General features: G+C 36.7%; 1 protein-coding gene across 4 annotated transcripts in view; it reads left to right on the top strand.

The window, feature by feature from the left end:
- Positions 1 to 21,099, top strand: part of ptbp3 (polypyrimidine tract binding protein 3) — a 93,749-nt gene extending 72,650 nt beyond the window's left edge. For 3 of the 4 annotated variants that reach the window (XM_051683508.1, XM_051683507.1, XM_051683506.1), the window contains 8 exons: positions 327 to 501; positions 2,656 to 2,730; positions 4,733 to 4,872; positions 6,895 to 6,928; positions 7,338 to 7,430; positions 9,773 to 9,989; positions 10,273 to 10,350; positions 12,344 to 21,099. In XM_051683508.1, coding sequence (XP_051539468.1) covers positions 327 to 501; positions 2,656 to 2,730; positions 4,733 to 4,872; positions 6,895 to 6,928; positions 7,338 to 7,430; positions 9,773 to 9,989; positions 10,273 to 10,350; positions 12,344 to 12,476 — 945 coding nt within the window. In that variant the 3' untranslated portion in view covers positions 12,477 to 21,099. The other variant, XM_051683509.1, reaches the window with a different exon arrangement.
- The last annotated feature ends 697 nt before the right edge of the window (positions 21,100 to 21,796 follow it).

The following is a 21,796-nucleotide window of genomic DNA, read 5'->3' as shown; positions in this document are numbered from 1 at the left end:
TAAATCTATAGAATTACAGTAATTAGAATTGGGGGAAATGTGTTTAATTGTCATAAAATGATGTCACAATGCCAAATATCTTCCTAAAAATAGCCTTCATTTTCTTTAAGCAAATTAGAATTTCTTATTTCTTTTGATTTTGATGTGAATGAATATGACAGACATGTTCTTGACAGATTTTGTGATATTCACCCAAAAATAACCATGAAATGGTACATATAAAGGGTTTAGAAAGGGCATTATAAACTTTCTAGTTTCTGCAAACCCCATGAATGTCATAAATTGAGAGAGGTTGACATTATAATGTAGTATCCTTGTCGTGTCAGGCTTTGGATGGGCAGAACATCTACAATGGCTGCTGCACTCTGCGTGTGGAATTCTCCAAGCTGACCAGTCTGAATGTGAAATACAACAACGACAAGAGCAGGGACTTCACACGCCTAGACCTACCCTCAGGAGACGGGCAACCTGCGCTGGACCCCACCATGCAGACTGCTTTTGGTAAACACACCCTTATAGATGAAGAGTACATGGAATGCTGGAGGACTTTTTGTGGATTTTGCATTTGTTAAGTAGGTTGTAACATATTAGGGCAAAGTGGAAACTTGTACCCAGATACAGACATACATACACACACATACATGAACACACACACACACACCATCTGCTTTTACCCGTGCTGTTCCTCTTGCTCTGAGGAAGTGTTTGTCGCATGGATAAGGATGTCAGATTCATTTTTTATAGACTAAGATGCATTATAAATGGCATCTAGATTTTGTGAAGCTGATTAAATATATATTTTGTTGTTTGGCATGAAGTCATTTTGTAGTATTTACATGCAAAACTTCCACTTTGATTCTCAGATCTGATTTATGTATTCCTGTACAAATTTTTATCGCTTCAAGCGTTCAAAAATATTCCTGGTTAAGTACAATTTTAGTTCTGTGCCGTGCAGTCGATTACCACTGAAAACAATTTTGACTTGTATCTCTGTAAAAACAAACAAACAAAATATATTTGACATACTTTAGTAGTACTCTCTTGGTACTACCTTTCATTTTCGAAGATTAGAATTTAAAAAATCATAGAGCATTGTTTACATGGAGCAAACTCCAACCTAAGTTCATCAGCCTAGAAAAGTAGTTCCACCTCAAAAGAGTGATAGATGCTTTACAGATCAAAAAAAGAAATACTTCTTACTGAATAGTTCAAGTAAGTTCTACATACGTGAATGTTCTAGAGATATATCATATATAAGCTTCATATTTCTGCTTTTAAACCTCCAGAATGTCTACTTCCATTGTAAGTACATTACTGTATGTGTAATCAACAGCCTGTCTCAGATGTTGTCTATAGAACTTAAGTTTTAACCCAGAATAGTGTTGGGTTTAATCTGATTACAAAATAATTAGTTAATATAATCTAATTGCTTTTTAGTCAAAACGTAGTGTAACACATTTTATTTTACATTTCTGTAATCAGATTACAGTAACTGAAATTCATTTAAATTACTTTTACAAGTATTTTTTTAAATAATAATATTTATGTAGAATACATTTAAAACATAAATTATGTGCATTGTAAGGTCACTTCCTCTTTATCTGACCCATCTGTGTGTTCACATCTGCATTTTATTGTAGTGTTATCGGTTCATTGTATACACTCTATCAAAGGGCAAGCTTTATCGCACCAGCACACAAAGTAATATGGGCCGGACAGCATTTGCCAAATAGTGGATTTATTATCTGTCTGTACGTGCAAGCATGATTGTTAGAGGGGGTAGGCAGATAACTGCGACTGCACATCCACCCATCTTGTTGTCTCAGATTCTGTAAATCACATGCCCTTTCTAGAGCAAGCGTTCGTGTGGATACTGATAAGCCGAGTGTGTATTGCTGTGTGTGTGTGTGTGTAAATCATGGCTGATGAGTTAGTGCTGGGTGCAGGCAGACATCTCAGGGGCACTCTGTGACATCACCAAATGCCCGCTAAAGCAATAAAAGGTGTTAAAATGGCAGCTTTTATTAGACCACCGCCATTTTCTTTCTGTCTTCTACAACAACACCCATCATGAAAATGTTTACACTGTTGTCAATAAATGAGTTTTTTGATATGTATGTACACTGCTGTGCCTGAGCTCTATAGTAGTTAACATCTCAAATAGGATGAAGAAATATTTTAAACTGTGGCGACACATCAAAGAACATCGCTCCTGGGAATTCGAGATACTGCATGAGCAAAGTGTGAATTACTTAATCTGCTCGAAATCAGCTCATGACAATAAAACAATGATTTAGGGAGTACAAAACAAATGTACGTGCGTCTCTTTTATTAATTGTGCTGTTTTACTGTATAAAAATGATTACTAGTGGTGTTTTTTAAGGTAAGCATCACTGTTACTATTGCTCATACTTTATGTTTAGGGATTTGAACAAACCCCTCATTCTAGAGAGCATTTGATTTGATTAAAAAAATAGTATATGCCCCCGCGGACACGATGAGTCAATATGTCAATATTGTTTTCCCAGAAAATGGAGACTGTAAATTTTAAATGTGAATATCGGCAGGTTATTGGCTCATCCCTTCACTCAGTTTTATAATCTCAGGCCATTTAGTTGTTGGTAGTGACCCTTTTGTGTGTGTATGTGCGTGCAGGGGCTCCTGGGATAATTTCGTCGCCATACCACGGGGCGGCTGGTTTCGCCCCTGCTATCGGCTTTCCTCAGGCAGGTAAGTTATCACACTTACTCACACACACACACACACACACACACACACACACAGTTCAGTATTGGAGGCAGTGTTGTGTGACTCACGCAAGTGTTCACACTGAATAATATGAGGTATTACAGTGTAATCATCTGAAACACTTGCCTGTCACAGCTTTAGACTGACATCAGCCAAGTGAGCCAAATGATGAGAGAATGAGCACATGCACGCACACACACACACACACACACACACACTAACATTGACATTTTTAAACAGATTGAGCAATATTGTGTACTTAAAAAGCTTTGCATTTAAGATTGGCTATGGATTAGTTTACCCACTGTTTTTGATTTGTATGATCAATAAATCCAATTTACAAGATCCTGGTATTGCATTACACTTCAGTTACTTATTTTGTTTTATGAAATTGGGTACAACATTATATAAAACATTTCCTAGCTATTAGCAGCTTTGTAGAAATAGTTTATCTTTTAGCTTAAGAAGTCTACATTTGTCCTTAAAAACATGAAATCAAAATTGACACATTTTATTGTGCACAATTCATCATGTTATTCCATTAAAATATAAAGAAAGAAATATTGCTAAAGACAGGTTTTCATAATCTAATAACTTTTTTGTAATAACTTTCTCTACCTCTGAAACAGCTTTTATAGAGTGCAACAGTCTGGTTCTAGAAGTAAAAATCCCATTAATTTTCTCCATTGGGGAATTGATTTTTAACAATAACTTATAAACCTTTAAAGACAGACCTAGAGTGAGCTTTGAGGTTGATAAACAATGGTCAATGCTTCTGTTGAAACCATCAGTCCACGTTATTTCAACTTCATTGAAAAGAAAATACTGTTTAATTGTGCAGTTCCTGGTGAAGAACTACACTACCCACCATCATGAAGAGAGATCCACCAATCAGAGAATCGCAAACAAGCCTAGTAGTGACCACTCCCATGACGCACTGTGAATGACGCAATCAGGTCTCCCTACACTCTCAAACTAATTATATATTTGGATATATCTGAATATATTGCAGTTTACTGAAAATATATCATACTCATAATCAACAACTTTTATATTTTTCCATAGTTTTTAATTCAATTGTGTCATTCGCAATGCTTCATGGGATTGTAATTCATTCCCTCATGAAAGACTTTAAGTTTACAGTCTTGTACCTTTTGTCTTTTTGTCCGATAAACAAATAATCGTGTTTTAAAGTTTGTAATGTCATGATTCACCTCAAAACTGGTTTGTTTGGTTCATTCCAAATCCCTTTGGAAAAAATAAATGGGAAAAAAACATCCGGAACCAAGATGGCTGAAAAAGTGGGCGGATGCTATTGAGCTCTATTGGGTGTGTCCTAAATCGAATACTAGCTTACTGTGTACTAAATCTTTCATTTGTATTTTTGTTAGAAGTGAAAGAGTATGCATTATTCCATGATAAATGTTCCAAATAGCATAGAATGGAATGAGAGATTATTATTATCACATGACTTAATCACTTTGAATATAAGCATACAGAAAATTTACATACCGAGCACAGTATACATACTATATAGTAAGAGTAATATTTTGGCATGCTATTCTGAACATGGACAGGACCGTGGGGACAGGGAAAAGTCAAATTAACCAATGCTGTCATAACCATAGTAGGATGGATAAAACCCCCCTACATTATTTCCTGTTGAATATTTTGTTTCACTCAGAAACAGAATCATTTATTTTTCAGGCATTAAGAATGTTGTGTTACGAATGCCGTGTCATGTTGTCTTTAATTCCCAATTTAACTGTGCTCCATTTTCACACTCCTGACCTGTTCTGATTTCATTTAAACTATCCCTTTCCCAAACATCCAATCCAATTTTGATTTGAACTCCCAGTATTTATATCCCAGCATGCTTCAACATGTTGATTTAATAAAGTTTGTTTGTTGTTTATCTGATAACAAAAGCAGCAACAGGTAATGTGACCCTCCTCTCCCGTTTTCCCCTCTCCCCACTGGTCAGGTCTGTCTATGCAGACAATGCCTGGTGCTCTGGGGCCCCTCACCATCCCCTCATCAGCAATGACTGGACGGATGGCCATCCACGGCATGGCCCCCACCATCATCCACTCTGTGCTCCTCGTCTCCAACCTCAACCCCGAAGTGAGTTTCTGTCCCCGCATCCAAACACCACCTTCCCTTCAGGGCCGGTTCACCAATTATACAACATCATTGACATACTGGTGTCAACATGAGCGAACAAACCCTTCTCACAGGCATATAACACTTCTTATAAGGCATAAAAATTGAGTGCAAGGGTTTGGAAGAGACTGACCTGGCTGATTTGATATCCTTGACCCATTGAAAGCAATTGAAGCAATATTTCACCCCAAAAAAAAAAAAAAAATTTCATCATTTACTCACCCTCATGCCATCCCAGATGTGTATGACTGTCTTATGCAGAACACAAAAAAGATTTTTAGAAGAATATCTCAGCTCTGTAGGTCGATACAATACAAAGTGAATGGTGACCAAAACTTTTTGAGTTCCAAAAAGCACATAAAGGCAGCATAAAAGTAATCCATACGACCCCAGGGGTTTAATCAATATCTTACTGCATGCGCAGAGCGCTAGATGGGGCTAAGAAGTGTAATTGAGCTTGAAATCATGATCACCAAGGAGACTGCTGATATCAAGATTTATATTGAAAAAGGAGTTATATTTTGGTCTGTTCTCATCCAAAAACAATTGGATCGCTTCAGAAGACATGGATTAAACCACTGGATTCTTATTAATTGCTTTTATGCTGATTGTATGTGCTTTTTGGAGCTTCAGAGTTCTGATCACCATTCACTTGCATTGTATGAACTACAGAGCTGAAATATTCTCCTAGAAATCTTTGTTTGTGTTCAGCAGAAAAAAAGAAAGTTTAACACATCTGAGATGGCATGAGGGTGGGTAAATGATGGGGGGGAGGTTGGTGGACTATCCCTTTAAGAAAGCATTTACATTTGTATTAGTGATATAATATATTTGGTCCTTTTGAGATTATCAGTGTTTCATTTCAGTGTATACGTGTACATCTCATTTACTATAATTAAATTGTCTATATAAAAGCCTATATCACATACAGTATACGTATGTTTGCATTTTATCAGCCGTTGGTCACCCCACTCTAGTTATCCATTTATCTGTTAATCTAGTATCAGTACTGGGTATTGAAAAACACTTAGTGGTCAAGTTGAGCAGATACTTTTATCAAAAGCAACTTAAAAATGAAGAAAAACACAAGTGATTTTGTTTTTTATTTTTCCCCAAGACATTTTAGGGTGTCTCAGGTCACGGTGTGGTTCCTCAGATCCCCAAAGTGGTTTTCAAAATGATGTTTTAGTATTATAATTCACTAAAATCATGTGTGTGTGTGTGTGTGTTTAATTATTTATAATTTATAAATTCATTACATTTGCAGAATTACAGGGTTTCCCCTCATGTAATTTTCTATACATCTTTTTAGGAATGGTCTGCTCTAAAATATTTTCACGATATTTTCTTTGTGTAGAGTAAAACATGCTTGCAAGCCATAGTGATGTCCAGTTTGTGAGTTTCATTTCAGTGAATCAGTTGAACTGGTTTACAAATCTGTCTAAATGACACATTTGTGAATCAGTCTGGATTTGAACGATTTTTAAATATACAGTAAATGTATCCAGTGCTCATAACTGGAAAGGTCATGGAAAAGTTATTGAACTCATTCTGAGAAGTCATTGAACTAATTCACTGATGCTGAAATGTGAATTAAACTCAAGATCTCCATAATGACTTCTATAAGTCTACTAACATACAGTGTACTAGAACAAGAAGTAACACCCATACACATGCACTGACCTGATATTTCAAAGCTGTCTTTACTAGAAAATGATTCCATCCGGTCTTTTTTGTCTCATTACATGAGCTAATCCAAACCTGTTTTCATGTTTGTTTATTTAGTCTCAGCAATTAATGTCACAAGGTGCATTGCTGATTTGATTCTTCTGCATTAGTGGTCAGCGTACGTGTATGCGTGTTTCACAGCAGATCGCCACTTCTATCGTTTCTTTAGACATTTTTGCGCTTTTTCATTTCAAATCTTTCAAATGCTTCTTAAATTTCAATATCAAGACACTGATAATGCTCCATCTCTTGCAGAGTATATCACCACACGGACTCTTCATTTTATTTGGTAAGGACAAATTTATTACTGTTCTACATCAGATGTGCAGCCCGGCTGTTTTTATGAAGGCAGTAGAGGAGAGAAAGAGGATTACCTTACAAATACACAGTCGGGAGATTATTTACAGATAGCATGTTGTATCACCTGCCATATGAATATTAGCTCAGTATGGTGCATGCACAAACACACAAGCATGCGTGCATACACACTCGGGGTGTGCCTTTGTTATTGTCCTCTCAATTTAATAACCGTCAAATTTAGACACAGACCTTAGTGTGACTGATATCCCAAAAATCCGCTGACGCCCTCTGCCTTCAATATTAAAACACCGGGATCTGCAGATAGCGTATGATTTGCTGTAAGTAGTGTTTATGACCTGTTGAGCACAGATAAATATATTTCACTCTTATTCTTGTAGGGGTCTATGGAGATGTCCACAGAGTTAAGATTCTGTTCAACAAGAAAGAGAATGCCTTAATACAGATGGCAGACGCAACACAAGCCCAGCTCGGTGCGTCAAGTATTAAACAGAAAGTCTTTTTATCTCAATATATTCTCCTCGTGCTTTCATCAATCGCTTTTATTGACTGATTTTGTGTCTATATTAGAGTTACAAATCACTCTGCTTGTATTGCTGGTGGATATAGCCAGGATTATAAATACATTATTTATAGCCAGATTATGTTATGTTATGTTTTGCAACTAAATGTCTCTGTAGATATATAAAAGTATGAATTCATTGATGCAGTTCTTGCAGTGATTTGTAAAAGGATGCCTTCAAGTGTGAAAGCCTGCATATACATTGACAATCATATTTAAATGCAGGAGGGAATCCCCTAAAGTATTGTTCAGTCCTTTTCTTTAAAAATAGCAAAACTTGAGGTTCCAGTGAGGCACTTACAATGGAAGTGAATGGGGCCAATTTTTAGAGGGTTTAAAGGCACAAATTTGAAGCTTATAATTTTATAAAAGCACTTACATTAATTCTTCCGTTAAAACTTGTGTATTATTTAAGCTGTGAAGTTGGTTAAATTATAATTTTTGAAGTCATCTTAGGGTTTTAGGGTTGGTTGACATTACATAGTCATGGAAACTAAGTTGTAAAATTGGCTATAACTTTACACACAATAGTTTAGAAAGTGATTTTATCACACTAAAATTATGTTTAGACACATATTGTTTATGTCTTGTGGCTATACTTTAGAAATATTGAGTATTTTAATGTTTACAGATTGGCCCCCATTCACTTCCATTATAAGTGCCTCACTGCACCCCAGATTTTGGCTTTTTTTTTTTTTTAAGAAAGTAAAGGACGAGTCAAAATTAATCTATGTTGTAATCGGTATTATGCAACAAATGCTGTTAATTGAGCATAACTTGAATTGAACCTGGAATATTCCTTTAAGAATGGTTTTATGAACTAATAATACAGGAATTAGCAGTGATTTTGCAGTGTACAATGTACAATTTGACATAAGTAATATTAGCCTCCAGAGTATTTTTTTGTAAATTGCATCTACAGATGCACCAGGTTTTATGCTTTTAAATACTATACTCTCTTTGGACTAGAATATTATGGGTTAGCCTGAGACCGTAGGGCTGTTGGGAGCAGCTACGAATGAGTCAAGATCCGTACCTCGGTTTTTGTGATTTTATAGAGAGGAAGTAGAGTCTCTGTATTAACAACTACTCTTTTCTTTTTTCAGAACAGTTTGGTCCTGTACATACTACACAAATGAAAATCGGTTATCACAACCTGAATTGTTCACAAGTAAAATTGTTTAAAGAAAGCTGTTGTAAAAATCTGAACCTGTAAATAGTGAATAAGGGTCTCATTCATGAAACACAAGCAGAAAATATTTATGTGTGAATCATTTGGAGAATCATTCAAGCATAAATGGTCACGAAAATTACAAGTCGCATTATAAGTCACAGTCAGCGTTGGGTAAGTTACTCAAAAAAGTAATCCACTACAAATTACTTCTCAAAATTTGTAATCGGATTATTTAATTGTAAAAGCCATAGTAAAACACATTACTAATTACTTCACATTTGAGTTACTTTGAAAAACGTTTTACGAACATTTTTGTTCTTCCGCTCGAGGGATTCAAAATAATGTATTTCCTCCTTGTTCACTGTTGCACACCCTTCATCACAGACATACATATGAACATATAAATTCATATTTTAAATGTATTATGCATAAATGAAATTATTTTTAAAAATATGTGTAACCCAGGTATGACGGTAGCTGTAATCTGATTACAAGAATTTAGAATGTAATGTTTCACACATTTTTTTACTTTAAAAGTAATTTGATTACAGTAATTACGTTGTAATCAGATTATACCCGATCACACTGGTCACAATACGTAAACTGTCACATTTTACTAAATGTGATCATTTACGTAAGTCACATTGAATGTCATAATACACAAATTGTCACTTTTACTGTGACAGTTAGAGTAAGTTGCATTTTAAGTCGCAATATATGAATTGTCACACTGAATTGAATGCAACTATATATGTGACTTACAATGCAACTTATGTACATAAATTGCTGCATTATGTAAAATAATGGTTTTACAAACAATTTACACAAATTTGTTTTGCTCGTATTTCTTGAATGAGGCACTCTGTGTGTATAGAATAGGATTAAGCATTCAGGAGAGCAGTGACAACTGTACATTTAACTGCAGTGTGTGCATGGCCAAATGTATTTGTTGAAAAATAAAACTCTTATACCCTTATGCTTTGTTTTCCAAATGTAAGAAAGATCTGTTCAGTGTTGAGTATTACGTGGTGAAAGCATGGCCTAAACACATTTCCTGATGGGTTTTTCATGTTTTTAAGCGATGAGTCATCTGAACGGACAGCGTCTGTATGGTAAGGTGATCCGCGTGACCATCTCGAAGCACCAGACGGTGCAGCTCCCCAGAGAGGGTCAGGAGGACCAGGGCCTGACCAAAGACTTCAGTGGGAGTCCTCTGCACCGCTTCAAGAAGCCCGGCTCCAAGAACTTCCAGAACATCTTCCCCCCCTCCGCCACCCTGCATCTCTCAAATATCCCGTGAGTGTCTCATATGGGGCACCGAAGGTGTATTGCAATAAAGGGGGCCAAATTTTGCCACCTTTACCTAGCTATGCATTTTTATTTATTTTTTTACATTTATGCAGTTTTCAAATAAAGCAATAAGCCACAGCTGTGCATTACAGTGAATTTACCATTTGCACTGTTGGAAGTCTTCCATCAAATCTCATTCTTTGAATTATGGTTGGCATCAGATATGGTGTTATTTTATTTTTTGTCCTCTGTATACATTGTTGTTGTATCTTTCTTCCCCTCCCGCCAGTCCTTCTATCACAGATGACTTTCTGAAAGACCTCTTTGCTGGTTCTGGATACGTGGTCAAGGCCTTCAAGTTTTTCGCGTAAGTTCTCTTCAACCTCTTCAAAGCTGTCTGTTGTTCTCAACCATTATGTGATAGAGGTTAAAAAGATGAACAGTTTGTTCATAGTCTGTGTGTGAATGGTCAGCTTGTACCTTTTCTAACTAGACAAAACTGCCTGATAAGGCAGTTGTTTTGTGAAAATCTGAAAAGGGAACGTTACAAACAATGTCTATACTGCCTCCTGTGGACCAAGAGATGATTTTAGGTTGACAAGGAAGAGAATGCAATAATAGACCTGTACAACAACAAGCTGTAGTGTACTTCCAGTGCCACTAGATGGTGGTAACAGTGTGTTGTAATCCGCTTCAGTTCCCTTTTGCTTTTTCTCCTGATGTGATCAGTTGTCATTTAGGTAATACAGTACACTTAATACAGGTTCAGTACCCCTGGAGTAACCAAAGGTTACCTAAAGGATAGTTCACCCAAAAATGAAAATTCTGTAGTCAATTACTCACCCTCATGTCGTTCCAAATCAGTATGTCTTTTCTCTGTGGAACAAACAAAATAAGTTTTAATAAATATTCCGGTCCATCTCTTTAATACTACGGCAGTGATTCATATTCAAGCTTCAGAAAGGGCACAAAAGTATTATCCAAGTAGTCCATGTGGCTCGTCCGTCATATTCAAAGTGTTTTGAAATCATACGATTTGTTTTGGCGAGAAACAACCCAAAATTAAGTCATTATCTGTTAAAATCTTGAAGTCTGTTGCACATTCATGAGAAGCGCATTCACGGTGGCTTGCGTGTTCAAGCGAGAACTCAAGTTGTTTTTTGCACTAAAATCTGTTCTGATCATTAGCCACTACACCACATGTCTCATAATGGGTTGCCAATCTTTGTAATGAGACAAGGTTATATATTTAATAGTTTCTCGTAGGCAGACTTTTGATTATTGACAAAGTCTGGTACATTTCACACCTTATTCTGGCCACTTAAACAAGAAGAGACATCCGGTACCGTTTGGCCAACGTGTTAAAAAACAAACCACAGTTTACTTTGTTTTAACTTGCCTTTTAGGGGCGGGTTTATCTGAAATAGTTGATACTACAATAAAACACTGCAGAGTAAAAATGTCAAACAATTGCACAAAAGTATCGTTCTGCAACCGACAGTACAGAAAACATAAAAGAAATTGGACGAAATGGACATAGGATGTGTAGAATAGTGTGTAGGCTGTAGAATTTCAGTCCATCCAAAGGTAACAAGAACAAATTGTTTTACAGACTTGACTCAGAAAACAAAAAATATACAGTAAAATTTGTATATAACTAGTTTACTTGTTGAATATTTTCTAAAGATATTTGATTCGATACCTGGCGAACTTTGTCAAATGCCGTTGTTTGTCAAATCCAACAACTGTGGTTTGTTTTTTAACACGTTGGCCAAACGGTACCGGACGTCTCTTCTTGTTTAAGTGGCCAGAATAAGGTGTGAAATGTACCAGACTTTGTCAATAATCAAAAGTCTGCCTACGAGAAACTATTAAATATATAACCTTGTCTCATTACAAAGATTGGCAACCCATTATGAGACATGTGGTGTAGTGGCTAATGATCAGAACAGATTTTAGTGCAAAAAAACAACTTGAGTTCTCGCTTGAACATGCAAGCCACGGTGAATGCGCTTCTCATGAATGTGCAACAGACTTCAAGATTTTAACAGAAAATGACTTAATTTTGGGTTGTTTCTCGCCGAAACAAATCGTATGATTTCAAAACACTGCCGGTTGCAGAACGATACTTTTGTGCAGTTGTTGGATTTGTGCAGGCAGTTGCTAAAAGCCAGTCAATCAGATAAGAGCTTGCCAGATTGATAAAGTGCTTGCCTTTGATGTGAGCAATGTGACCTCTAAGAGAAATTAACAACTGATTCTACATGAGCATTTGAAACTTCATAATTAAGCTGATCTTGAGCTACAGTATTTCAGGATAAACAAGAGCATCATTTTCACTGTCCTTATATGATTGACAGGAAGGACCGCAAGATGGCACTGATCCAACTGGGTTCGGTGGAAGAAGCCATCCAGGCTCTCATCGATCTCCACAACCACGACCTGGGAGAGAACCACCACCTGCGAGTGTCCTTCTCCAAATCCACCATCTAATGTCCCCTTCGCTACAAACCCTTTCCCCATTCTTCCCGATCCAGCCCTTCTACTAGCAGTCTGACTGTTTCCCTTAGAGAAACGAAGACTGACCGATGAACTATTGAAAAAAATTACTGTTATTCATGGGGTAGTTTTAGAGATTTTACAAAAAAGAAAAAAACAAAGAAAAAAAAAGAATTAGAAGACTAATTCTTAACCTTTAGATGGACTTGAGAGTGAATTTGTATTACTCTCAAGCAACCAGGGCTGGAGATACATGGGATATCCATGACAATGTGACTTATCTGGGAGCTTCCACATTGTCGAAGTAGGACTCCCTCTATAGTCTTTTGCAGGTCACCAGGTAAGAATCTTTGTTGGCGTATTACGGAAAACCAACACAAGGAACATTCTCAAAAATCGAAAGTCAAGACTCTGGAAGATTTTCTTTCTTGACATCTCTAAAACATCAGAGACTGACACTCCTGTAGCCCAATGGCCTTGTTAACCCTGACCTAGGTGAGGACGGAGCCTCTTCCTCTGTGCCTCCCCCAAATACCCGACATCTTCACTCTCATTGGCTGTTCCAATGGAGAGCCCCACTTTGCATTTCCAGTGGGATGTGTTGGATGCACGGTAACCGTTTGAATGCCGCTGACGTCATTGCAAGGTGCTGCTGGAATAAAAATAAATCTGTAGCGACAGCCCCCAACCAATGGGCTTGACCAACCAATTTCCTCTGAGTAGCATTAAAATAAGAGTGCTATGGATTCAAGAATGAGTTCGTTTGAAATTCAAGCATAGCTGTTTCAAACTTACGAACCTTTTGTTGTTTCTCGGCACTTTGATTGATTCGAATTGAAGACAGGCACAGCGGGGGAATGTTGTTTTGGATCCTCATATGTTTACTGTGCGAAGATGTATAGCCAGATGGTAGGCGTTTGTGAATAGATAGAGAATGCCGTTTTTTCTTTCTTGTATAAAGGAAATTTTATATTGGACAGACCGGCCTGTTGGCTTTCTGCACCTGCAACGCTGTCAGAGTACATCTGCGCACAACTGGTGTGTGATTCAACCGTGAGTCCAGTCAATCAGGTTCCTCAATGGAGAGACCATATAAACGAACGATCATTCTGGAAAAATTACGGCAAGCTGTCAATCTTACTGGAACACTTCAATCAGCCACACCCAGCCTGATCGGAGGCCTCGCCTCCTCCCGAGTGAAATTCTCTGAATGTGAATGGTGTAAGCCCGTAATCTAGAAGGGAAATTGATTATTCCTCCATTGTCTTGCCCCCTCTTGCCCTTAGTTAATTCTTTTTCTTTAGTTTTTTTTCTTGTTTTTCATCTTTCCACAAGGGGGAAGATGATCTTTTTTGCATTCTGTCATTCCTCGGCTCTGTCCACAGGTGTGAGGTTTTGCAGCAATGGGCTTGGTAGAAACATTCATGGAGCCCATTGAGTCACAGCAAAAAAAAAAAAAAAAAAAAAAAAAAAAAAGGCGGCACTCTCTTTTGCCTTGCAGTCCCATAATGCCTCTACATCTGAGCAAACCAAATATGAAATGAAAGAATAAGACTAAATGACAAAGAGAGACTTGACATCTGTTCAAAAACCTATTGAACTGCTATCCAAGCAAATTCCTCCTAACTGAAATGGAACCTTACGAAGGGCCGTTCATCCAGAACATGTTCTAGCATTTCGTGTGTGGAAATTTTTTAATTGTTTGTCTATGTGTGTCAGATGGAGTTTTTTGCCGTCTCGCTATTTTGTCAGCGTCTTTTACCATGAGTGTCACGTTTTTAACGATGGCGTGTCAAGATAAAAGCCCTGTGTTTTGCTCCATTCTGTTACACTCCGCTTAGCTGTTTTGAGCGGCAATTGAGTTTGATATTAACATGTTGCTAAGCTAACAGTGCGATTATATATAAAAGTATAAGCATAATTGTTAGGGCTGGTGATTTAACACATTTATTTAGAGTGTTTAACTATTTAAAAATGTTACAAAATAATGCAATTAATCATCCCCTCTGACCCGTACACAAATTTAAAATGCAAATTTTCCTACCATCGGAGCAATTCAAATGTTTTTACGAGCTGCGTCAGCAAGGGGCAGTCAGCGCACCTCAACAAACCTCACAAGCAGCGCTACCACAGAATGAAAGCCAAGTTACACAGGATGCGTTCTTGACAGTTGGACCAAGCGCAACAGAATACAGGGATCTCGAGACACTATTTACAAAGTTTCAGCTCATTTTAACCTGACACAGCTTCCTTAAAATGCAGTGTTAATGGCGCTGAAACCAGCGAGACGCTTCAGAAGCGTCCGTCTGATGCATACGTACATAAATGGACAATTAAAAATAGCACAGACTGAGTGCAAGAACGCATTGTGAGAACAGGACAGATTGACGAACTCAAATGCAAAATGGATTGCTATCGTCTGTAGGCTTGTTCAATGATATGGGAATAAAGGCAAAAATATATTGACTAAATATATGTTATTTATATTGAATTATCTTTATTTTGGGGCTTTTCTTCCAAATATTTATTTATTTGATTAATTGCATTTAGTTCGATTAAAAATTTGAATCGATTGACAGCACTAATAAATTTACATAGCGCACACACACACAAATACTGAGTAAAATAGTAGTTTTTAAAATTAAATTGAACCATTTTCTATTGCTACTTTTCATTATTGAATAAAATAAGAAGTGAATTAGAATGAGCTTGCTGTAATGCGATGCGATACACCAATCCATTTAAGTTTGAAAACTCTGTTATAATTTTCCTAATGTCATCATGAAAGAAAATGTGAGAGGTGAAATCTAGTGAAATGAATGCATTTTCAAACCAAAATAAATTAATGTGGATTGTGGACGTGTACTTAGAATTCAGCCAATACTAGGTATCTTAGAAGGCAACTTAAGAGCTGCCTACCTTTTTGAACCTCCTTCATGTCATTGCCGTGCCTGTGATGCCTTAAAATGCTGTTTAGGTAGGCAGCTCACTAGGTTTTAGAACAGAACCATGGTGTGCACACACAGAAGCTAAGGAGTCTTAGCAATTAGATTCTTTGAATATTTCTGCATTTGTTTATGTGAGTGTGCAGTATTATTACATTAGGGGTCTACAGTAAATATGAGTATAGGAGGTCTCCCTATTGTGTGCAAGCAAGGTGCTGTCTCATTTTTGCGAAGATCTGGCTGTAATATTCCAAGGAGGGTCGCCATAGACCCACTGAGTAGCATCCAATGGGAGCAGTTTCTGTGCCTGTGTGCTAAGTCCTCTGTCAATATCCATTTGAAATGTAGTCCTTTATCAAACAAATTATAATGTAAATGCAAGGCAAGGGACAGTGTCAGTTTTTTTGACTGATTTCACCTAAAGCGATTTGAAAATTCGCTTTCACTTCTCAAAAGAAATTTAATTTTGTTGAAGTTTACAGTCTTAAAGCAAAACTATTCAGGTCTAAATATCTTAAGGATTGTCAAGACTTTTTGAAAGAAAAAAAGTTACTTATTTTTGGTAATTTGTTCTTTTTTATGGAAGAGGAAAAAAAATCACATATTAAACCTCACCGGGTTTTTGTACCACTATAATCATTCAAGAAATCATGGTGAAAAAAAAAAAATCATATTTACTGTGTATTTACCTAATTTTCTTATTATGTGCCTTATTATGTGTTCATAATCAAATAGGTTTTAGAAATGTTACCTAAAATATCTTCTGTACTTTTTGTGGGATTGGTGAGAGGGTTTATTTGATCTTAATTTTTTTGTTGTGTAGCTCTTATAGTTGTGTAATTTTGTGGGGACTCAGTACCATGTGGTCTTAATATGATATGAGATGTAAGTTATGATGTATGGTGCTGTGAATGCTCTTATTAGAAAAATGAACGGTGAATTCTACAATGTTCAGAGCATGCTGTGGGTCTCTCCTCTCCCTTGTAGGTGTGTGTGTGTGTGTGTGTGTGTGTGTGTGTGTGTGTGTGTGTGTGTGCGCATACAGTATAGTATGAATCCTTGACCTGCGTACCATTGTTACATACAGCCCTTCTAGGCTGAAAAAGTTGTTTCTCCAACTTTACTGGCATAAATATATCTAGTGATCAGAGAGCATGGAGGTTTGCTGCAGACAATTTTTTATGATAGAATAGTGAATTTATGAAAACGCTGTCTTGAGCACATCAGTGATTTATTTTTATTTTTTATATATTATGGATTATATTATCTATAACTCCCCCTTTGATGCTTCAGCATTGGACTACTTAAATGGATTTTCCAAACTGGCACTGAGAAATCTTTAGTTATTTATGCTATTTTCTGTATGCTTACCAGAAAGTTGCATGTGCTGTTAAAAAAGTATTTGAAATATATTACTATGGAGCTAGATCAATGACTTAAGCATTTCAATCTGAAATTTGTTGATTTGAATTCTAAATGTGACATTTAACAAAACTGAAGATTTTTGTAGCATATTTTATAAATTTTTATTTGTGGTATTTTAAGTGGAAATTCAAGAACTCAATACAAATCTCTCACATTCAGATCAGAAACAAACTAGGCCAAAGGTCAAGCAAAGTTAGGTTATTTACTTGTGCCACCAAGTGGTTAGTGCGGCGCTGACCAAACAGACATGTGCGGCACGAGACAAATTTACATTGTGTTTAAAAGCATTGTATACGTCACTGCATTTGTACATTTAATGCTACATGGAAGCTAAAGTGTTTTCCCTGCTAAACATAGTGTTTTCAGACAGTATGAAGTCATTCATTTTCCTTTGTTTTTTATGTTTCTTTTTACTTTTTGTTATTGCAGATTTTATATTGCCAGAATATGTGGTATCAATTTAAATTAGTTTGTATACATTACCTTCAGTTAACACAATAGCTAACATGAAGTTAAATGGACAAAACTTTTACAGCATTTATTTATCTTGGCCAATGTTATTGATCACTGAATTCAAATGAACAAATTTCATAGTCATGTACTTTAGTCATTGTTTTAGTTCCATACCAGGACCAGCTTTTTAGTATATTGACACACAGACACACACACATACATACAAAGTCCAAATATTTTAATTAATATTTACTTAATAAAATTTAAATTAGCCCCAGAAAGCAAAATGAGTGTAGAAGAGTCAATTGACCATATTCACGCTAGCGCTATCTTTGATTTTTAATGGGAATGACAACGAGGCTGTGAGGGATTGACTTACCATCTCTCCAATGGCATGATAAAGCTGTATAAAGCTCCTAGATCACATCTGATTTTCCACAACTCATGTAGTCTGGAGTTCTTTGTATACTGAATGTTCTTGGACAGATATTTTATCAATGTTTTGTCCACGGAACAATCCAAAAACACTTTAAACTGCAGTACAGCCCATTGAAGAGATGGTAAGTCAATCCCTCACAGCCTCGTTATTCCCATTAAAAATCAAAGATAGTGCTAGCGTGAATAAGGTCAGTGGAGACCCAGAAGCCCACAGCATCCACTCTGAGTGTTCAGGTCTGCCTTCCATTTGACTATGATGAAGCTGTTGTCTGAGACTTGCACCTGTGTGTTTGGAGTTGAATCTTATTTACTGTATCTTATATTTGATTCATTTTAGGGGTTTTCGTTCCTGCTTTGTTGTGTGTTTTTTTTTTTTTTTTTTTTTTTTCTTATTTGGGTTGTTATTCTTTTATTAAGTGTGTTAAAACTGGTTCAAGATTGTTGTCTTTCACTTTGCCTCTTCTCAACAGCAGTTTTGAATCTGTAGTATACAAGTATCCACTGATATATGCGAATGGGAGCGTGAAACGGAGAAATATTCTCCGATCACTAGAGGTCAGGTCCATCAGAAGCATCCGGAGGTTTAAATGTATGCAGCCGTGTAGCAGAACACCAGTTCGAGCGGGCCACAGTCTGCATCCGGCTGAGATGCTTTTTTACTTATAAACAGGAGAAAAGCCAGACTCCATTAACATGTCACAGAAATCACAAGACGCCTCATAACCTTCATTTTCCGAAATATTTTCCAACCATGTCTTGACTCAGGCAACAACGTTTCGCTGTGTTGTAAGACATTTTATTGTTGATAATCGTGGTCATTTAACCGGTTATTCACGTGTATGGTTTTTCCAGGTTTTTTTACTAAAAAAGTCACAAATAATGCAGGACCAAAGTTTATGTGCCTTTCATCTATCTTATTTGTAACTTATTTCCTGGCTGTATATCAGAAACCAACAAACTTGTATTTTCCACTCTTCATCATTGTTACAAGTCTGTTTTTCGCTGAGAAATACGCGTCCCGCCGTCTGTTCTTGGTTTGTTTCCCTCAAAACTCAGAAGGGCAAGCCATATCCTTTCCCCACAAACTAGGCTCATTTACAAAACTGAATGTGTTACCATGCCCTTATCGATTCAGTTGAACAGCCTTACTCAGATTAACAGCTTCTGATAGTTGCGACGATACTCGCTAATTATAGATATCGCTCATCTCGTCACAAAGGGGGGAATTTACTGAATGATTTACGCCCACAGATAGCGAAGTTTATTTGGCAGCCTGATCTCATTAAAATTATGTGACTGTAGCACCATTTTTGTAAAATGGTATTACGTGGTTCATGGCACGTATTGCGGCAGTTCTGAGATGAAATGCCAACTGGGTGGCGCTAAAATAGTTCAATTTACTCCTAAACCTCTATCAGGTTTTAAATCAACAAAACCGACCTCCCTACCCTAAACCTTAAACTTAACCGATAGTGTCAGAAAAAGCAAATACGACATGAAAAACACAATTGCTAAAGCAACCGCGTCATGTTGTGTGTTTATGACAATTTCCACTCAGGTGTCGACTTGCATGCTTGACTGTACTCTGGTTCTTTGCATTGCATTCGCAAGTGCAATGATATCAGTTGAGATACTGTGCATTTAAATGCATTAGAACATGCTTGTAAATGAAGTTTGGGTAATGCAGATGTTCAAATGTATCACCTTACAAGTCATGCGCTATAGTAAAAGTGTTTAGATGTAGTAAGATAGCATTTTGTGAGAAACGGGGGGAAAGTGAACTGATAATCTGCCGTTTTACTCGTGATTGGCGTGAAAGGGAGTAAAAGTCATTGTTATTTTAGAGACTCTAGTGTTCATTTCACCAAGAATTTCACCAGGAAATTGCCGCAACACATACAACGAGACATGTAAAAACCATTTTGCCAAAATGTAGGTAACGTGATTTTATGAGACCGGGTTGTTATTTGCACGCACGGTGTGCATTGTTTTAGCCCCCTAAAGGTTTCACAAAAGGAATTATGCAAGTAACACAGCGAAAGTGCAGCATGCAATTTGCGTGGCACGTTGCCCCATTTTACACTCCGCATCTTGATATGCGCGATTATTCCACTTTTCTCGAAAATTTGATGAAGTACTGCTGCCACAATCCCTAGGAAAAGTTGACAAACATCTGTTTTAAACAAAATTTTGCATACCGTCTGCTTTCTGTGGGCGATTAATAGCGCAACGTTAATTGTTCCAGCCAAATAGCGCAATCTGAAAAGTGCAATTTACATTGAAACGAGCTGTGTTTGCACTGAAAAGACAGTGGCTTAATTTAAATACTCACTTTGCCAGTGAAGACAGTGCAGGATTACCACACGTAAATGTGGTGCAACCATTTAGTGAATTTGCCTCAAAAATGATAACCAGTTACAGTTTTGTCTTTTTTCTTCATAAATTCCATAAAAAAGCTTTATTCTAAAATGCATAAAACCATAACAATAAACCAACCACTGAAACCAAAGGACTTGATTGAATTGGATCTGATGCAGCTCTATTCAGTTGTGACTGAAATATTTTATTGCTTTATTATGATGCAATCAACCCTTATAATCTTCAAATTTCAGCCATATCACATTCTATTTCTCAAAACTAAATTTCATGGGCTACAATTATGCTAATTGAACAGTATAATTTAAGGGGGAGGAGGGGGAGGTGGGTGCTAGACTAAATTAGCGAATTGGGGTGTGGCTCAAGCACAGCGCACATACAGAAGTGCCCGAGTTTACCTCAGGATGCACGACATGCATTGAAATTCCTAATTTATAGTTTTTATGAATGTTTCACTACCAAAAGGAAACAGATGCTGTAAATGTGTGTTCCCTTTTATTTTATTTTTTTATTATTTTTTTTTTTACCTGGCCAAAAATGGTTTTGGGGAACAAGACACCAATATGAACTGGTTTTTATATTTATGGAAATTAACAGAAAAAAACACGATTTGTCTTCTGTATTTTGATATCATACCAGTACCAGCTTTCATTTGTAAAGCAGTTTATGTGACGTGTGGGAATTGAGGAGAGAGACAAGTGTATCCAGTTTGAGTTATGATGTAATAAATGCAAATAGAAGATAAACTATTAAAGAAACATATTTTCTAATTTTTGCAGTGCATGATTGAGTGCAGATTTGATTTGTATTTTTTGTAGAAAGCGTTCCTTTTTCTGTTTATGAATGGCTTATTATTATGCATAATCATTATTAGAGTTACAATTATTCTTATTCTTATTACACACCCAGAGTCTCTGCTGACGTTTTTCTTAATTAACTTTAATTGTAGCATGCCTTGAATAAATGTCATGACATCTGTACTTTCCTTTGTCCTCTGCGTCTTCATGTCTTTCCTTCTGATTTTGTCCTAAAATCAACAGATTTCCTTCCAGTTTCAATACTCTGCAAACACAGTTCCTCTTCTTTAACCCCTTTATTTGAAGAGAGTCTGTGTTTTGTTGGAGTGTTGGAATGGAGGTCTGGTTAAAGTCCTGGCTTTGCCTCCTAACCTCTGCTGCTTATGACTAACTGTTTGTACTATCTCCTGCTCTGTGTCTGAACCTGCTCTGCTTAAAGGGACAGTTCCCCCCAAAATGGAAATTCTGTCATCATTTACTCACCCTTATTTCATTTCTAACCTGTATGACTTTCCTTTTGAGATGTTTAGCCTTTTCCATTCAATGAATGTGGATGGGGACCAGGGGCCACATTCACGAAAATGTTCTTAGAGAGAGAGAGAAAAAAAAGTTCTTAAGATAAATTATTATAAGTTCGTAAGACTGTTCCTAAGTGCACATCTCGCAACATTCCTAAGAAGTTTTAAAATATTTTCTTAAGAACGTTTGAATGTTTTTCTTTATAAAATGACAGACTTTGACATTGTCTGATTATGTTAGCCTGCTCATGAGGTTGCTTTGTCTAATACAACCAATTCAATACTTCACTGGTAAATCGTAACCTTTTTTTTATTTTTTATATATATATATATAAAGTAGCAAGCATCTCGCAATCTTTTTA

This window comes from Myxocyprinus asiaticus, chromosome 42 (genome assembly GCF_019703515.2).
Source record: "Myxocyprinus asiaticus isolate MX2 ecotype Aquarium Trade chromosome 42, UBuf_Myxa_2, whole genome shotgun sequence".
Taxonomy (NCBI): domain Eukaryota; kingdom Metazoa; phylum Chordata; class Actinopteri; order Cypriniformes; family Catostomidae; genus Myxocyprinus; species Myxocyprinus asiaticus.
The sequence above is the reverse complement of the archived record's forward strand: the minus strand, read 5'-3'. Positions and strand labels throughout refer to the sequence as shown.